The sequence below is a fragment of the Lissotriton vulgaris genome, chromosome 5, assembly GCF_964263255.1.
Source record: "Lissotriton vulgaris chromosome 5, aLisVul1.2, whole genome shotgun sequence".
NCBI classification, from domain to species: Eukaryota; Metazoa; Chordata; class Amphibia; order Caudata; family Salamandridae; genus Lissotriton; species Lissotriton vulgaris.
In genome coordinates, this window is record NC_141693.1 from 1,218,732,124 (window position 1) to 1,218,749,879 (window position 17,756).

The following is a 17,756-nucleotide window of genomic DNA, read 5'->3' on the forward strand; positions in this document are numbered from 1 at the left end:
CGGCTGTTCTTTCTTAAGAATGGAACAATAAAGAAAAATCTTTTTTGAAAAATTTTTGGACTTTACTCTCAGTATCTTTTGTGACAAACTTGTGACTCAGTTTGCACAATTGCTATATGTGGTGCACCTGTGCTTATAAATTCAATTGTGTTTAAGTTCTGTATAGACCTATCATTGTGATGGTGGGTGACTATCGGTGTACACACAGACCCCTTCCTCAAATATAAAGGGTAAAATATTACTTTGGTTTTTTCGGTCAGGTGCATTGGTAAAGAAGGTTCCACCATCTTTCTGGCTTCTTCCCTTCTCTATCCTGCTCAATCCAAATAACTAACATATCCACCACTCAAATTACTTTCATATTTCACTATACTAATTCACCATGAACACTATATGGGTTCCAGAGTAACGTTCTACTCACCGAAAAAGCACTTCAACACACCATCAAGGGTAGCAAGCGCTATATAAATGCAATTACAATACAATACATAATTCCACTGCACACCACGCCACATAATTCCACTACAAAAAAAACACTCCATACCACACATTCCCACAAATAATTCCAATCGGTATTTACCAAATCGGTAATTCCCATTCATTCCTATGGGCCTAGGAATGAATAGGAATTACCGATTCGGTATTTACTGAATCGGTAATACCGAATATTACCGATTCGGTAAAATGCACCGAATCTTTATCTACATCCCATTTACCGATTCTGAAATACCGAATCGGTAAAATTTGGTATTTTAGCATCGGTAAATGTGAATTACCAACATCTGGCCCATAGTCATTTAGAACGCCAATAGCTCTTACTACCACACATGCGAGACCTGTTGATTTGCAAATGCTTGTTTTCGCTTGAAAAAGTGGCAACCTTGGTTCCAGACCCTAATACAAACAGAGAGAAAATACCAGCTCCTCTTTTATTTTCATCGGGAGTTCTGAGCGCCCTCTTCAAATACATTACTATTTCTTTGACTGCATCTTCTACTAAACACAAAATGAAGACTAGCCTCCATGAGTTTCTTCCTCTAGTTACATGCAGCCTATAAACTTCCCACACGGCCATGGACCGGAAGTTTTATATCAGTTGCTCTTACCGTACGCCAGTATCCGGACAACCCGGAAGAGGAACAGCTTATAATAATAAGTCGTTTCCCGTGCAAAATCGACCCAAATTGTAAAGAAGAAGGGAGCGGCAAATAATCTTATTTTCCACTAGAAACGGCTACTACCGTGAAACTGTTGTCCATCAAGAAAAAACTTGAATAATGCCTGTTACATATGCTAAAACGACGACAAATGACTCCCTACTGAGCATGTACAAATGAGCAGTGTCTCTTATCCAAACATGCCCAATCACAACAGAGCTTGCTCATCCTGAACACGCAAACTCTAATTCACACCAGCATGATCGCTGGAATAATATTTATATGGTAAAACTATTCAGAGAGCCGCGCCTGAGTATTTGCTTCTCTGTGCCGGTTGTTGCATTTTGTCTGTTGTTACCTCTTGCGCCATATTTTCACCACTGGAAATCAAAATGGAAATCGGGAACGCGATACCACATCAGGATTTGACTGAGGTTAGTAAAATGTTTTGCATGAGGGCACGGTTATGATTATTCCAAATGCACCATAAGCAGGGCATAAGTCGGGGCTGCACTCTGTTAGAAAGCGTCCGCCCACTATTCTCACAGGTTGGACGCTAGTCTCCCCTGCCAAGAAGTTTGACCCCATTGATTGAAATATGCTGAACTTTCCTGGTATGATTGTCAGACACCGGACACGTTCAACAGTGCCTGCACCTTGTCTTCTTTCTAGTCCTAGCTGCAACATGCAAGGAGGGGGATTTTATTTTCACCTCCAGCTGGGCCCAAGTTAACAGGTAATCAGGCCTTCTTTTGCTTCTGCATCCTGAGGGGGCGCTGTCCAGAGTCTCACACTTAATTTAATTTAATTTAATTGCAAGTTTATATAGCGCTAGGATCGACTCCCGGAGGAGTATCTCCGCGCTTCGACCGCTGCGAAACCCTTCCTGGCTTCCCTGAGAGATGGTCCCTTAATGGGTATCTCCAGGGTGAGACCAGGCATCCCCGGCGGTCTGGTGGGGCCGTTAGTGCAGATGAGGCAAGCTTATGCCCAGAGTTGCCGAGTGTGATCGCTGATCAGAGTGGGCACCGAGGCGAGAGAATTATCGAGTCCGCTGACCCTGGTCCAGAAACCTGCCGCGTCGGGAATCGAACCCTGGTCCCGGGCCGTCCTCTGCTCTCGGGTTTGCCGCCTCTAACCAGTGAGCCACACTACTGCACTGTCACTTAGATGCACATGCAACAAAGGGGAAAGAAAGGCACACAGCTTGCTGTCCCTTCACAGGTACTTAAGAAAGAGGCATGCATTTGTTTTTATACATATATATATATATATATATATATATATATATATATATATATATATGAGATATGCAAACACCTTAGGTATGCCAGATGTGTTTATCTGTCCAGGTAGTTATATAAATACAAATTCAAATACCATTATTTTGTTTTATCACTTTATAACACGACTCATCCCAATGCAGGGTGTCGGAGCACTTTACATCACACTTACAAATTATATCAAAGTGCAGGATGTGCGCATAAGACAATGAGGGTTAAAAGGTGTAGGAGTTACGTCCTTCAAAGCTATCTGTTCTGTATTACGATTACAATTTATGAACTGTAAGTAACAACAAAAGCTCTATGTTAAAAGCAGAAACCCACTTACCTATCTACATAAAATAAAAAACAGTCATCTGCATGTTACATGATGTGCTTTGTAGCAGACCAACCCTATTGCTACTTTGATTAAAATCGGGGACTAGATCAAATACAGATTACTCCAGAAAATGTGTTAACCTCCAGAGTTATTTTAACATATTATTATTCCTTGAGCGTTACTGGGCATACAAAGATCTCGGCAGTGCCTTAACCCCTTGAGATATATTACAATAAAGACTTTGCAGGCAATTAAGCGGAACAGATCTGCTGCCATGTCTCTACGTGTTGCCAATTTCCACGTGGCAGAGTTAAAAAAACAAAATGTATAAATGTAGTAACAGATTTTGTTTTGGGGGTGTGCCACTTTTTTGCACTACCCTGACACAAAATTTCACTTGTATCTGCCAAAACTTGGTTAGTCCCCCCACTTCTTTTTTTTAAGGACTTGTGCCTTTGCCATAAGTACTGTGTTTTTTGAATTGTTGATAGGGTACAAGTCATAAATCAGGTGGGGTTGTTTGCTAATTATCACGCACAGTGACTCCCTAAAAATGTGGCATCAGACAGTGTGATTTAACGAGAAGCTTTGTATCCTTGACCGTATTGCTACTTTGCCTACTTTACAGTCTCTGACAGTCTAATTTGCTGCTTGTTCATTGATATAGCGGTCTTTTTAGTCAGCTATTAGGAGTACATTTTTACACAAACGGTTAAGCTGGAACACTTTGTTTGGTAATCATAAGACAAATAAGGTTGCCCAATGAATTAAAGACGTATACTTAATTAAGGTAGATGTAGGCAGGGCACAAGTCCTAAAAAAAGAAGTGGGGGGACTCTCCACGGTAGGCGTGGTCACAAGAAGTGACATCACGACAGGAAGTGACATCACGACAGGAAGTGACATCACGACAGGAAGTGACATCACATGTAAGGCAGATCAATCATTTGCATGTATTGCAACAAAAGTAGAATTAGTGTGTTGAAAAAAGCCGAAGAAAAGCACATACTAGAAACTACAATAGTGATTATCAAAACTATAAAATTTATTACGCTACCTAGAACACGACATTTACATTTATTAATCCAGCATGGAGTGAATGCACACAAAACCAGCTGATGCTTAGAGGAATAAGTTTTGCAATAGGAAAAAAAATGTCTTCCAAATGGAGAAAAAAAGTTTTGCAATGCAGTTTCACTATAGTGTCGTGGTTATGCGTGGGTAAAGCTATGCCTGTTACATTTAAGCATGTTAAAACACCTTTGTAAAAAGATCCCCAAAACTACTTCTGGGAACCTGCGACTGCTGCAGCTTTCCAGGTTTACATATAAAATGCTTAGTGAATTTCGATAACAGAAAGAAATGCACTTCAAACGTAAATTTACAACTTCTGTGAGTGTGGTCAGAGATTCTGTGGGACATCTTCCCTGTGTGGTGTCTTCATCACGGGGTGCTGGCGGGGCAGAGAATTTTTTGAGAGGAGGGCATTGCTCAATAAAGTTACCAGCATCCTTTTACTCTGTAAATTATTAAATACAGCAAATGGTTCACAGTCATTGTTTTGAACCACATATTAGGCAGGATTTCAAATAGTCTTAGAGATGTAAGTGTTGAAAACATGTATTTACGACATTCCTTCTGAACGGGCATCAAATAAGTCGTACGCAAAGTCCTTGTTTTGGACCACATAATATGCAGAATTTCTAAAATGTTAGAGATATAATTCTGCGTAGGTTATATCTTGCCGAATAGAATACTACTAAATATACCTCTGCCAAGGGCCGGCGTGCGCGGCTGAGAAACTCTCGCCGCAACTACTCCGGGCTTACGCCTTGAAGCTACAGGAAACACTTCTAGCCGCTTCCAAACCTCATGCACGGCATCCAAGTTTCTCCCACGGAGGACAACCGACACACTTTCAATCCATCATGCACCGAAGGTCCCCCAGGAACTAGATGAAAACCTGAATTATGTGTGTGTCCTCAGCAGGCGTACGAAGCGCTATAAAAATTACTTACGGGGACTGTGAGTTCTATGGCTCTCACCTTCAGCCTTGTGTGGCCATACAGCACCTAGATGGCACCCGTGTATCGTTACAGCGCTATTGCAAATTGTAATAGAGTGCACATTTTTTACATAAAGGAGTTTACACTTATTTATTAGCAATTTTACATTGCGCATCACCTACCAATAAGTGTTCAACTTTAACCCACCTTTACATCTTGTAATTATCTTGTATGATCATGTATTACATGGCTGACTATATGAAACAAACATCTACTTAAAAGAAAACGCAGATCTCGCTGTGATGTGACATATACCACGAAGCTGCAATAGTTCGGAAGCATGTCTCTATTTAAGAGTGTATTTACAAAACCAGACAGTGCAGGCCGCGAAGCCTTCTATTGGCCGTGCGCAGATGCCTCATAAAAATGATCTGATATGTCACTTCCGCTGTGGAAAGCCGCTTTCATATAGGGAAGCACGCTTACAGTACTCCTCAGACGGTTGTTTTAACGTGGCTTCCCTTAGTTTGTTTTTATATAGCGCGAACTAGACCCGAAGGTTTTATTACTTACGGAGTAGCTATTTCTTCAATAATCAAGAAGGTGCTTTAGGCCTCGTAGAGAGAGGGCAGCAGGCGAGGCCGGGACTGGAGAGGGCAGCAGGCGAGGTCGGGAAGTCTGGTGCAGGAAGCGGAGGCAGGTCAGGCAGCAGGCAAGACCCACCCATTCATTGGTTGAGGTTGGATCCTTGGCGTCTATTGGGTACCCTGGCAACGGTGCACCTGGTAGGGGCAGGGGCGTGGTGACCGGCGTGCTTGGACCCGGAAATGCTTTGTTTACTTTGTGCACGCCGCGCTCCCATTTTGTAATGGTATGATGGACGCAGTTTTGATTTAGCAGGGTGGACGGCGTCCACCCTGAAAAACCCTCCGAAATAAGTGGGGGGATGCCGTCCACCCGCGTGGTACCCCGACTCGTGCCCTGGATGTAGGCCTGATGCCAATATAGATAAAGCCGATGCAGGCTGGAGCTTTTAAATCGCACCCTTTTGGCCATGTTGAAATTCTCTATTTGGCCACTAGTTTTACGTGTATGCATATTTTACAATATGTGTGCCTTGCACGGTGTATTCTCTTAATGAAATTGAATGTGTCTGAATGTTGAGCATATTTTATTCATTTACTGTAGCATAGACGTAGGTCAAACAAGAAACAGAATGTTTTAGCGAGAATATTTTCCTTTTTGCAGGAGCATCGAAAATATGACGTGTGCTGTAAAATTACGATTACAAATACATAAACTCTTTGATGTGGTTGAATGCTTTTGGATGACCATACCGTGCCACAAACATTTTTAATAGGTTAGACTGATGCGCTAATGTATGACCGTATACTGAATTCTCCTGAGGATGTTCATAGGTTGCTATGCAGCCAATAAGAGGTAGCCTTTTTTTGATTTCCAGCATAGTATAACATAAGCATTTAAGAGGTCCTTAGAGGCTTCTTGTGGTCATTCCTGAAAGGGGACATAAGCTGGCCTACTTTGTATCATGAATACTCACAAGAAATGCAATTTTTAACCACACTTCAGACAGTGACCTCCTTCAGATCAAAAACCGGAGCGGTCTCCATTGCATATTAAAAGATGAAAGAAAATAAAAAAATTAAATTGTATGAATAATAATGAATACATTATAATATCCACTATTTGATATATTTATGTTTATTTGATTTATAGAGCGAATAGCTGCCCAAGGGCTTCCCAGCGCTGCAGAAAGGATGGGGGGGGGGGGGGCGAGGAGGTGTAGCGGAGCAATCATGGAAAGAGCCAGGTTTTGAATTTCTTCCTGAAACTATGTATGTCCTTTAGGAGTCTCTATTCCATGGTTAGAGAGTTCCAAAGTTTTGGGCCCAATGAGAGAAGGATCTCTCTCCCCATCTGGTTCTTTTTAGCCTTGTTGTATTCATAAGGAAATCTGATGAGGACCTGAGGGACCTGCTGGGGACATATGGAGAAATGAGAGCCTGTAACAAGACAGGACCCCTGCCATGCATAGGCTCGTGGGGTAGGCAGAGGGCCTCGAACTTGACTTTCGACTGAATAGGTAGCCAGTGTAGTTTGCCAAGTGAAATTTTCATTGACTCCTGCTTGGGTATCTTCAGTAGCATCCTTGCAGCCGCATTTTGGACAACCTGAAGCCTGTTAACTACCTGTTTGGGGACCCCTAACTACAGTGAGTTACTGTAAACCAGTCTTGAGGCCACCGGTGCCTGGATCACTGTTCTCCGAACCTGATCTGGGAGAAGGTCAATGATCTTACACATCATGCGTAGAATACCAAAGTAGGTAGCTGAGAGTTTTTTTTGCTTCGGTATCCATAGTAAGAATCTGGTCTAGCCACATCCCCAAGTTCTTGATGGAGGGTTTGGGGCAGGGGGCGCACCCCAGTTATTAGGCCAGCGGATCCTGTTCCAAGGTCCTGTGCAGTTGCCCAGGAACATAAGCTCAGTTTTCCCACCGTTGAGCTTTAGACTAAAGTTAGCCATCCAGTTTGCTATCTTTCCCATAATTGGGACTAGCTGCAAATGATTTGGGTTAGTTGCATCAGACACTGAGACTCCCAATTGTGTATCGTCAGCATAGGACACAATTGAAAGTTCAAACTCCTTTGCAATTTGTGCAAGTGGGCTCATGTAACTTTAAACAGGGTAGGACTGAGCGTTGAACCCTGAGGAACTCCGTATGGGGCAGCGAGCGTGTCTGAGAGTAAGCCAGATTCCATGCATTGGAATGATCTTTTTCTTAGCAAGTAGGCCAGCCATAAGATGGCCTTGCCCTGAATTCCGATCTTCTCTTAGCTGTATATTAGGATACTGTGATCAACAGTATCAAACGCTGTGCTTAGATCAAGGAGGAGGATGCCGACAGCTGCCCCCTGGTACAGTATCTTTTTAAGTTTCTCAGTGACTAGTAGGAGACCAGATTCCATGCTGTGTTCAGGACGGAACCCCATCAGGGACTGGTGCAAAATGTTATTCTCCTCCAGGATTTGTGAGATTATGCTATTAACATATTTCTCAGCGATCTAAAATGGGGAGTAGTGAAATGGGGCAAAAATTCCCCAATATCATGGGATCAAGATTAGGCTTTTCAAGCAAGGGCTTCACGATGGTGTGCTTCCAGTTCAGTTAATGAAGCTTTATTCGGTTCATAATAAAAATGACCATAAAAGCACAGCAAACAGGCAACAGAATTAAAAAAGTGCAAACATGATTAAAAACTCATACTTTTTCTAAAAGCCATAGATTTACATATAAAACTGGCCGTATAAAAACATATATCGGGGTGGTCCAAATTATACAACAAACACATAGCATCCTCCACATTTAAAACTCCATACTTAAGAAATATTGGTTTTAAAAAGGAGATCCTAACGTTCTGAAATAGGGAGCAGATGAGCATAAAGTGCATTGTGCTTTGCTTGGAATGTCCGTCACAGGGACACAGACCCACAGGGGGCTTTTTAGGATGTGGGAAGGCCACTAATACATGAGCAATGCCAACTCTTAATCTGGTCAATACTAACCTATGCGTTGGCCTGGTTACTACGTTCAGATAACGCTGAAATCTCTCGATAGCAATATATTTATTGTAAATTTTAACAGTAGCGAGGGAGTTGGTTATTACTGAACGTTTATGAGCTTTATGTGTCATAAAGGAGTTTTTAAGATCCTGTTTCGCAAGACCTCTAGGGGGACAGTTTTCTGACAACAAATGAATATCACAGATACTTTTATAACAATCTACAACATATTTAAGCCACGGTATCTGCATACAGTTGTCTAATCCAAGGCAGTCCCTAATTATAAATTGATTGAACTCGGTCTCTTCCTTAAGCCAAATTGCTCGGTAAAGCAATAGAGGCCTAAGTGAGGCGAGCTCGGTCAGGTGAAAAACCCCTGCCTCTCTATGGATCAACTCTGTTGGAGCAGATTTAGGGAGGCACAATAATTTCTTAAGAAAGTTATTTTCTTCTATCTGTAGACAATCAGTTTTGCAGTAACCCCAAAGCCCCGCCCCGTAGAGGGCAATGGATATACTGCGTGCCTTGAAGATTTCCAGCATATCCTGGATTCGCCTATCCCCCAGCTTGGACGCAAATTTAAAAATGCCATAAGAGCTTTTGCTCATTTTAGATCGAACATTCGTTAATTCATGCCCCCACCTACCATCACTAGTAAAAGTAACCCCCAGGTAGCAAAAACTATTCACATTCTGCACTTTAACCCCTTCTATAAAAAAGGAGTGGTTGCTGCCCGCTTTAGTCCCACAAGTCATCGTATGAGTTTTATTCTTGTTGATCAACAGTCTCCTGCTCCCAATAAATTCAGTGAACTTGTCCATCAGACGCTGCAGGCCAACGGGTGTCCGTGACAGGAGCACCGCGTCGTCTGCATATAGCAGAACTAGGACACTATCCCCTGCAACCTGTGGAGCATCAGCCTTGATGGTTTTCAAGGCGACTTCAACCCCATTAACAAAAAGGGTAAATAAAAGCAAATAAAAGGGGCGCAAGGACACAACCCTGCCTAATTCCCCGTTTAACATTAAAATTACTAGTACATTCCCCGCTAACACCATACCGAACACATGTTTTCAGCTTGCTGTATAGTCTGGCGAGAAAAAAGATAATTTCTTTCGGGCACCCATGTCAAGCAAAACTGTCCAAAGAAGTGAGTGATTAACTAAATCAAAAGCACTGCTAAGGTCAGCAAAGCAAAGATAGATGTTACCGGGTTTGGCTCTGGTGTACTTGCCTATCAACAACTCTAAATTCAGGCACTGATCTAGGGTCCCTCTTCCCTTCCTGAATCCGTATTGTGAGTTTGCAAGGATTCCATTCTCATCAGCCCACTCCTCTAATCTGAAAAGGAGGACTCTGCTCATAATTTTTACAGACGAGTCGAGCAGGCTGATGGGCCGGTAGTTACTTGCCAGAGCTTTATCCCCCTTTTTATAAATTGGGACTATAATGGAGTCGCCCCATGTTGGTGGGATCATGGTGGTTACGGCAGCGTTGAGTACCAAGGTAAGTATTGGTCCCCAAAGCTGCGGTTGAGCCCTGTAAACATCTATCGGGACTCCATCTGGCCCCTGGGCCTTACCCCCTTACTATTTTTAATACCATTTTCCACCTCTCCCAATGAAATATCTAAAGGCACTACAGGCCAAGTCCTATTTTAGTTGGGCGTCATAGTATTATCTTGAAAAATCACGGAGAAATGGTTCACCCAGTCCTCGCTGCCCATATTAGATGAAAGATGCGGGATTTTGTCATCTTGGAGGAAAGGGGAGTTAACAGTGGACCAAAACAGGTGACTATCGGCAGTTTCTGCTGCCTGAGTAAGATGCTCCCAGGCTTCAAGCTGTAATTCCCTCGTTCTTTTAGATAGCGCCTGTTTATAATCAAATCTTAAGTTTGACTCTGTCCTTGTCCCTTGGGGTAACGGCCAAAGCTTGTTTGAGTTGTGAGAGCAGGGACGTACAGGCATGGTCAAACCATCCAGTCCCTTTCCCTCCTCTGCCTACTTTTTTCCCCGTAAAGATGTTATTAATGACAGTATTGATATTAAGAAAATGAGTCATAACCTGAGCAGACGGGCATCCTAGAGATAAGATAATGTCAATGTCCATCATGCATTTATTTATGATTAAAGGTTCCACTGTGGCCGAATTTTCACCTTTCCATCTCAGCCTAACCCCATTAGGCCTATGTGGTTCTATATTTGCCAATACTCTAGCGGGCGGTTCGGTTCTGATCATCCATGTAGTTATTTGCAAGCTAACACAGTTATGGTCGCTCAAGGAGGATGTATCCCTTACTTTAATTATGAAATGGGGTACCAAGTTGGATGAGACCATAATGTGATCAATGATGGAGCTCACATTCCTTCCAGTAAAGGTGGGAATTGGACACTCACTTCCCTCCTGTGCAGTACTCAATAGCTCTAGATCATATGAAACCATAGTGCTATTGATTGCCTCTCCATAAGCATTATGTGGAAAGTGGGACATATTCTCCCCGTTGTTAGTTAGGATCCCACAAACCCTAGAGGAGGATAAACTACATACTTGTAAATTAAAATCCCCCACCCAAAAAAAAAATAAAAGTGCATGTTGCTTCGCTTACCAGCTTCCTTAGGGCACAGGATAACTCATCTATCACTTTGTGCCAGGAATTAGTAAAAATGTTCTTATAAAAATTAATCAAAAGCACATCAGTGCCATCCGGTAAACGTACCCACAGGATTTGTGAGTGTGGTTCAACTAACAATTATTTAATGATAGTCAACTTTACATCTACTGAGATAAGGATAAGGAGACCTCCCTTTGCCCTGCCATGGCTAGATTCAGAGGCATCTAAACTGTAGCATGTATACCCTTCAAGGCTAGGTTTATCAACACACCACGTCTCTTGCAGGCATAAAATATCATAGGACCTTACGATATCCTCCCATTCCAATTTGAATGCCTTAGATGCCCATCCGGCAATATTCCAACTTGCCATAGAAATCCCCACAGAATGACAATTATTGGCGATATCAACAATGTTATTGGAACAATCACCCCTATTACTTTGGTCAGACGCCAGCCCACCTATGCAATTACCTGTGGCATTCCCTGTAGCATTCACTGTATCCTCAACAATCTCATTTGCACAGTGAACTACTGTCCCACTTTCAGGATTGCCCGTAATGGCAGAAGGTAGGTCCTCTCTCACCTCACTTATGTTGTTCTTGTTGGTACTCAGGATAACGTCCCTCCCAGTCCCAGGCCCCGTCTGTTGTCAATCATTTTGGTCCAAGAAACTCAAGGACTGGTACCTGTTCTGGACCGGGACTTGATAGACCATCCAATTAACAGGCGAGAAAATGATATCGCAGTTGGGTGCAAAATTAGGAGTGTGTGTTACAAATCTATTACCACTAGGAACAGGATTCAACAAGGGCGTGGGCAAGATAGATCTGCCACCAGTAAGTCCAGGGTTGAAGTGGGTAGCAAAGATCTGTTACCATTAGATATAAAGTTAGAGTTGAAGGCCCCATCTCTACAATTAACGGAAGGCAACCTATTAAGATGATTATAAAAGTACCCCCAAGGGTCTTGCGGCTACATAAGTCTCGGACTGTGCTAAGGCAGCTGCTCTAAGTAAGACCGTCGCAACATGTTGGGGGTGTTTAAAATTAATAATCACACAGTCACCCCCGCAGGTCTTCCTGGTGTTATCGATCCAGTTAACCCTTCTGATAGATATAGTTTGGTCAGAGTAGTTAACTGGGTAACAACAGTGACGATTTAACCATGAGACCGTTTTATTTTTTAAAGAATCTCCGGACTCCTGAGGATGTGGGGCCTGGATTAGAGGCGGGACATTAGTTAAAACCACAACATAGGGTACACACTCTGGGGGGGAGGTCTACTGGGCGGTTACTTATACCCACAGACACCCCATCGGAACCTGCTACAACAGCTGGCACAACTGGCGACTGCATGGTCCTGACTCTATTTGGTGCTGGTAATGTACTTGCACCGGAATTTGCACCTGCAGGCCTTGTGGCCGCTGGTGTAACCACTGGTACCTGCACGGGTCGACCCGTGTTACGTGCTGGTAGTGGTTTCGGACAAGTCAAAACAGGTGTCGCCTGTGGTGGTTGTCTTCCTACATTTGGGCCAGGGGGGGCAGTATTGATATGGTGAGGCCTTCCCTTATCTATCTTAGGTGCAGGTTGAGGACATGTAGCAACTCTAATTGGTAGTACAGAGTTATCCAATTTGACTACATGCTGATCCACCACAGCCCCTAATCTCAATACTTCAGCCGACAATGCATCAATTTTAACTAATAAAGGCTCCACAACCGACTTCAGTTTGTCATCGATACAGCTCACTAACAAGTCAAATTGGTTAATATTAATGGTAACACAATTGTCCTTGGTAGGAGTCCCTTTATCACCAATGTTCTCCTTGGGAGTGGTGTCCTTTTTTTTCCTGGCCGAATGGCTTCCCCGTTTAAGAGCCGGTTTCCTACATGCTCTCATGAAACGTGTGGCCCTAGTGGATTGTTGCGGGGTGCCATCGGGAATCTCAGATAGGTCTGGTAGGTCTTCCACTGCAGTAGGATCATCTGGAGCCTCTGCAGCAATGGATTCAACATTAATACTGATGTTATCAATCTCGGCTGCCACATTAGTGTTGTTACTGCCCTCATTGGTGGGGACCAGTGATAGGTCCGATGGGAGGTCAGGTAAGTTGCCTTTCCCTAGCGATTTTCTTCTATCGCTGTTAATTCTACTGACAACTTTCAGCAGATAGTTGTCCGTTAGGGTAGTTTGAATAGACATGGTTGGTAGCGGGTCAAAGCAGCAAGCAGTTACAAAGCAGCTCACAGGGGATCAAAAATGCAAGAACCGCACAATCCTTGCTAGATGCTTGAATGACAGCTATCAGCCCTATGAGTATGGACTGGTACTCACAGTTACAGCCAAGGGGGGTGGCCCGTCCCGTCCCTGGTCGCCCCCGGACGGCCACAGACGGCCCGCCCTCTGCCCGGGCTCAGCCCGGCATCGCCCGCCCCGCGAGGCGGGAGCCCCAGGCCGGTCTTAGGCGCCTCCGGGCGCGGGTTCCTGGCGCAGCTGTTCGCGTCCCCGCGAGATCAGGGGACGCTGGGAGTTGTAGTTTGTCCCCTCTCTCTCCCCTCGCCGCGGCCGAGATGTCCTGTGCGGCAGCGGGGGAGAGCGGAACTACACAGCGGGATACCCGGCAGGCAGGCAGGCAGGTAAGGAGTCACCTAATGGCGTTCTTTTGCTCCCACTTGTTCAGACGCCCCCCATTTTTTTGGCACTATCCCGGTGCTCAAGGATAACAAGATGAGGTCTGCCATTGTGGAGAGAACCAGCCCCTCATCTTGGAGAAGAATGTGAGGGGGGGGCTGGGTCGAGTGGTGAACCTGATTTGATGTTCTTCAGGAGAAGACCCAGGTGTTCTGTGCTTAGGACCGGAAAGGAGTCAAGAGCTGTGATGCAGGCCTGTGCTCCCAGAGAAGACCTGCAAATCTTCGGAATCACACAAGGGGCTCAGGTGCAGTGAGTTATATATATTTTCTACTTTATTTTTTAAAGAAGGTGGCTAACTCATTGCATCTCTCCTTGGAGGATTGGAACATAGGGGAACTCTGTTCAAACGTGGTAAGGCACTTCACAATTTTAAAAAGCTCTTTGGGGGAGTTGGCAGCCATACTGAACTGTTCTTCATAGTAGTTTGTCTGAGCTTCCTTGATATCATTGTGGTACTGTTGATATGCACTTGCCTCGTTGGCACCATCTCAATTAATATCATTATGTTGAATTTGCCATGTTTTGCTCTTCATCATTTTAGTTATTTAAAGTTTTTGTTTAAATTTTTTATAAAAGCGCTGCTAACCATGCAGTTTGGCCGTAGAGTGCTTATTAATGTTATACAATCAATGTAATTGCCAGTACAGTAACTTATCATATAAGTATTTTTACACTTGACTGAATAAAGTAAAATTCTGTGGGTGAGTTTTAAAAAGTAGAATGGTTTTTGTCTATTTGATGAAAGAATTAAATATATACAAGATCGCGAGATCCAGTAGATGTAGAAAAAAGACTGTTGGATTTTCAAGACATTAAAATGCTCTTTGCAGAGATGATATTGGGCATAGAAGAAAGACTAGTAGGAACAGTACATAGCAAACTCACCAAGAGAGGACTAGGATAAAGTGAAAACAGACTAAGGAGCAGACATGTTTTGGATCCACAACAGTGCAGAGACTGCCATAAAACCTGAAGTCTTTGGTGTGAGTATGGAGCCAACGCTATAAATAAAGAATTTAATATCTAGCAACAGCAGATAAATGTTAAAAAGTAAACATAGGATGGAATAACAGGTAAAAATATATGAATTTCTTGATAATTTAGTTTTGTCAATATTGTAAAGTATTTTGTTTTCTGTTACAGCAATTATTTTGTTAAATTTCTCAGTATGAAGAACTGTGTTTTGCAAAACACGGTTGTATTATGAATATTAAATAATCAAGGAGGTTTATATATAAAGGGTTGCTTTGAAATGTGAAAAAAGGAATGAAGATTTGGATATTAAATTGTTTCATTGAGCTACTGGATTAATTTGCATATTATATCTGAATACAGGAGCGTATACTTTATTCAGTGGTCTGATTTATTCAATTGTGTTGTGAGGATTTCTTTAGAGGGTGGAGCTAAAGTAACCTTTTGCAAAGGGACTTGACGAATGGAGTCCCATAAATGAACACAAAGTTAATGTGAAACAAAATATGTAATATGAGCTGACAATAGTGCCTGGATTACTTACCAGTAATGTACATTAAGCCTTCCTTCTCTTCATTGTTACAGTCATACCCTATGAGGATATACCTCCACTGGAGAAGGAGCCTGACCAGCATAATAAAACCGATCTCAGTTCAGTTCAGTTCAAAAGCTTTATTCGGTTTGTCAAACACAACCATATAAGCTGAACAAAAAAGCAATACTTTGTCCAGTATTACAAGTTAAAAATCATCGAAATTACAAAAAATAGCAGCTCATGGGAGAAAACATCATTGGATACTGACACAAAACCGTATAAAATACAAGGTATACTATACATCCCTCTTTAACACTATACATAGATTCCATACGTTGCCCCTACTAGAGACATTTGCTATGGTGTTTTATATAATATATTACGTGCAAATTTCGCAATAAAGTGGCGAGTGCAAAGTATTTTGTGCAAAACTTGCTGAGTGCAAAGAAGAACATCATTAAGTACAGTATGCTTCCATAATCACATAGTAGCAGAACGGCATAGTATTTTAAACAATTTTCCTACTAAAGCATTGTTACTAATTTACAACTATTATAAATGTAATAAATAAGTTATGTACAAATTTTGAAGTAGGATATAAAGTGCTACACAATTTCTACGCAGACTTGCTAAAGTGCGAGACGCATAAAAGTTTCTAGTGCTTCCATAGTTACTCATGTACAGTCATGGAAAGATAAAATGTATCAAAGAATTATGGATTTCCTGGCAGCTATACATTTCAGTATATACGATGCAACATAGAAACAGATATCTGCACTTTCTAAAGATGTTGTTAGCTTCATTGCCATTTTAGTGCAGCAAACATTATATTTTAAAAAGATAGGTTTCAGATAAAATTTCCTAAACAAATAATAACATTTACAAAACATTAAAACATGGCAGCAACTTTGTCTTGAGATGTTATCACATGGACATGCGGAGTTGGTGCTAGTTTTCATATGCAGGAATGCCACTAGGTGATGGGCAATTCCCAGCCTAAGGCGTGTTAGGACAAATCAATGGTAATTACGTGTCACTATGGTTAGATGTGCCTGGAAGCCTTTTTTCAGGTTTAGTTCCTGATAGAAAACAGAGGTAGGTAGCTTCCTAGACAACCTCTCTCTTGCCTCTTTATTATGTAATAGAAACCTTGCTTTTAGTTCCTTTTTTGAAGTGGATGCTGCAAACTCAGGTTCTAAAAGGATGTTGCATTCAAATAGGACATTGTAAAGCCAACAGGTCTGGTTATATTATAAGTGAAAATGTTTCTTCATTAGGTGGAACGAGTGTGTTTGTAGTGAGTGTGGGAATGACTCAATGGATGAATGTGTGATTGTTCATGGGACAGTGGGGGTGTGTATCATGTCACTGCTTAGAAGATGTGTGAAAGCAGGTACATGACTGCAGGTAGTGGCGACAGATGTATGACTGCAGGTGTGTGATTGCATATATATGATATCAATAAAGGGTTCTAAGCAATGTGGTCTGAGTAAGCTTGAATAATCTAAAATCTACCACTGCGAGGAATGTGCAAGGCGTAAACTGATTGGCAAAGAAGAGGGAGTAAGGAAGTAAAACACAGCAGGTGATGGATTGCACCACCATCCATTGGGCATTCCTTTCAATCTGTGCATTCTAAATTGGGACCTTGTGGCAGGCAGCATATTATGGTGGTGCCAGAACTCGTTCAAAATAAACATTTTATATAGGAAATTACACAGACAGATTTAGATGCAGAAAACGCCCCAGAAATTAAGCGGAATTCCCAATATTGCAAAGTGTAAGTAGTGCAAAATGCAAGGATAAGAAGACCGTGATAAAGCAAGAATGTACCGGCCAGTCAGATTGCTTGGAACTCACTTTCTCTGTTTTTGTGTATAAAAACAGAAATGTGATGGAATCAATACGTGAATTAATCTCAGCTACAAGTGTTGCTTGTTTTTCATTACGAAAAACCGAAAGGTGGGACGTGGACTGCTTTAATTAATCTCAGTGACTGGTAATTATTCTAGCGCACATGCCTTACAGATTAGGCCTGGCACTGTTCCATTAGGAGCAGTCCAGGCTGAAGTGTCAGACTATGTATCTTCTGAACGATATGTGTCCTCTGAACGAGAACACAAGCAACCCGAGAGAGTTTCAGCCTTGTTGGGTCTCGTTAGTGAGGTGCAGCTTGGGTGCCATGGCACACTGATCTACGGGATCCACGTCTGGGCACACTTTGGGTCATGACAGAAAACAACGGGATGAATGGAATGCTTGAAAAACTACTGTCACAGGTAATTAGTCTGGGCCACAGTCCAGTCCAGTTTTTCTTTGCGGACCCAGCCGCTATAGGTAGGGAGCATCCGTGTGTAAATCAGCCATGGCCCTACACTTAATGGAGCAGTGCAACCGAGACTGCCTGTGAAACAGATATATTCTCTGTGGCTGTTGACAGTCCTCTTAGAAGCCGTCTCTCTCCTGCTGCCACATGCATTATGCCCCTTCTAGTGGAATGTCTCCCATCAGGCTCCTTATCCTGCCTTTGAATCATTTGTGTCTTTTACCACATTCTCTAGTCTATTGTATTAAAACTTGGTTAGCCTGA

At 42.5% G+C, this 17,756-nt stretch overlaps 1 protein-coding gene across 1 annotated transcript in view; it reads left to right on the forward strand.

Moving 5' to 3' along the window:
- Positions 1-1,357: 1,357 nt before the first annotated feature.
- LOC147712331 (uncharacterized) overlaps positions 1,358-17,756 on the forward strand; it is a 240,567-nt gene continuing 224,168 nt past the window's right edge. Inside the window, exon 1 of the mRNA XM_086923032.1 lies at positions 1,358-1,591. Coding sequence (XP_086779158.1) covers positions 1,550-1,591 — 42 coding nt within the window. The 5' untranslated portion in view covers positions 1,358-1,549. The remainder of the gene's footprint in view (positions 1,592-17,756) is intronic.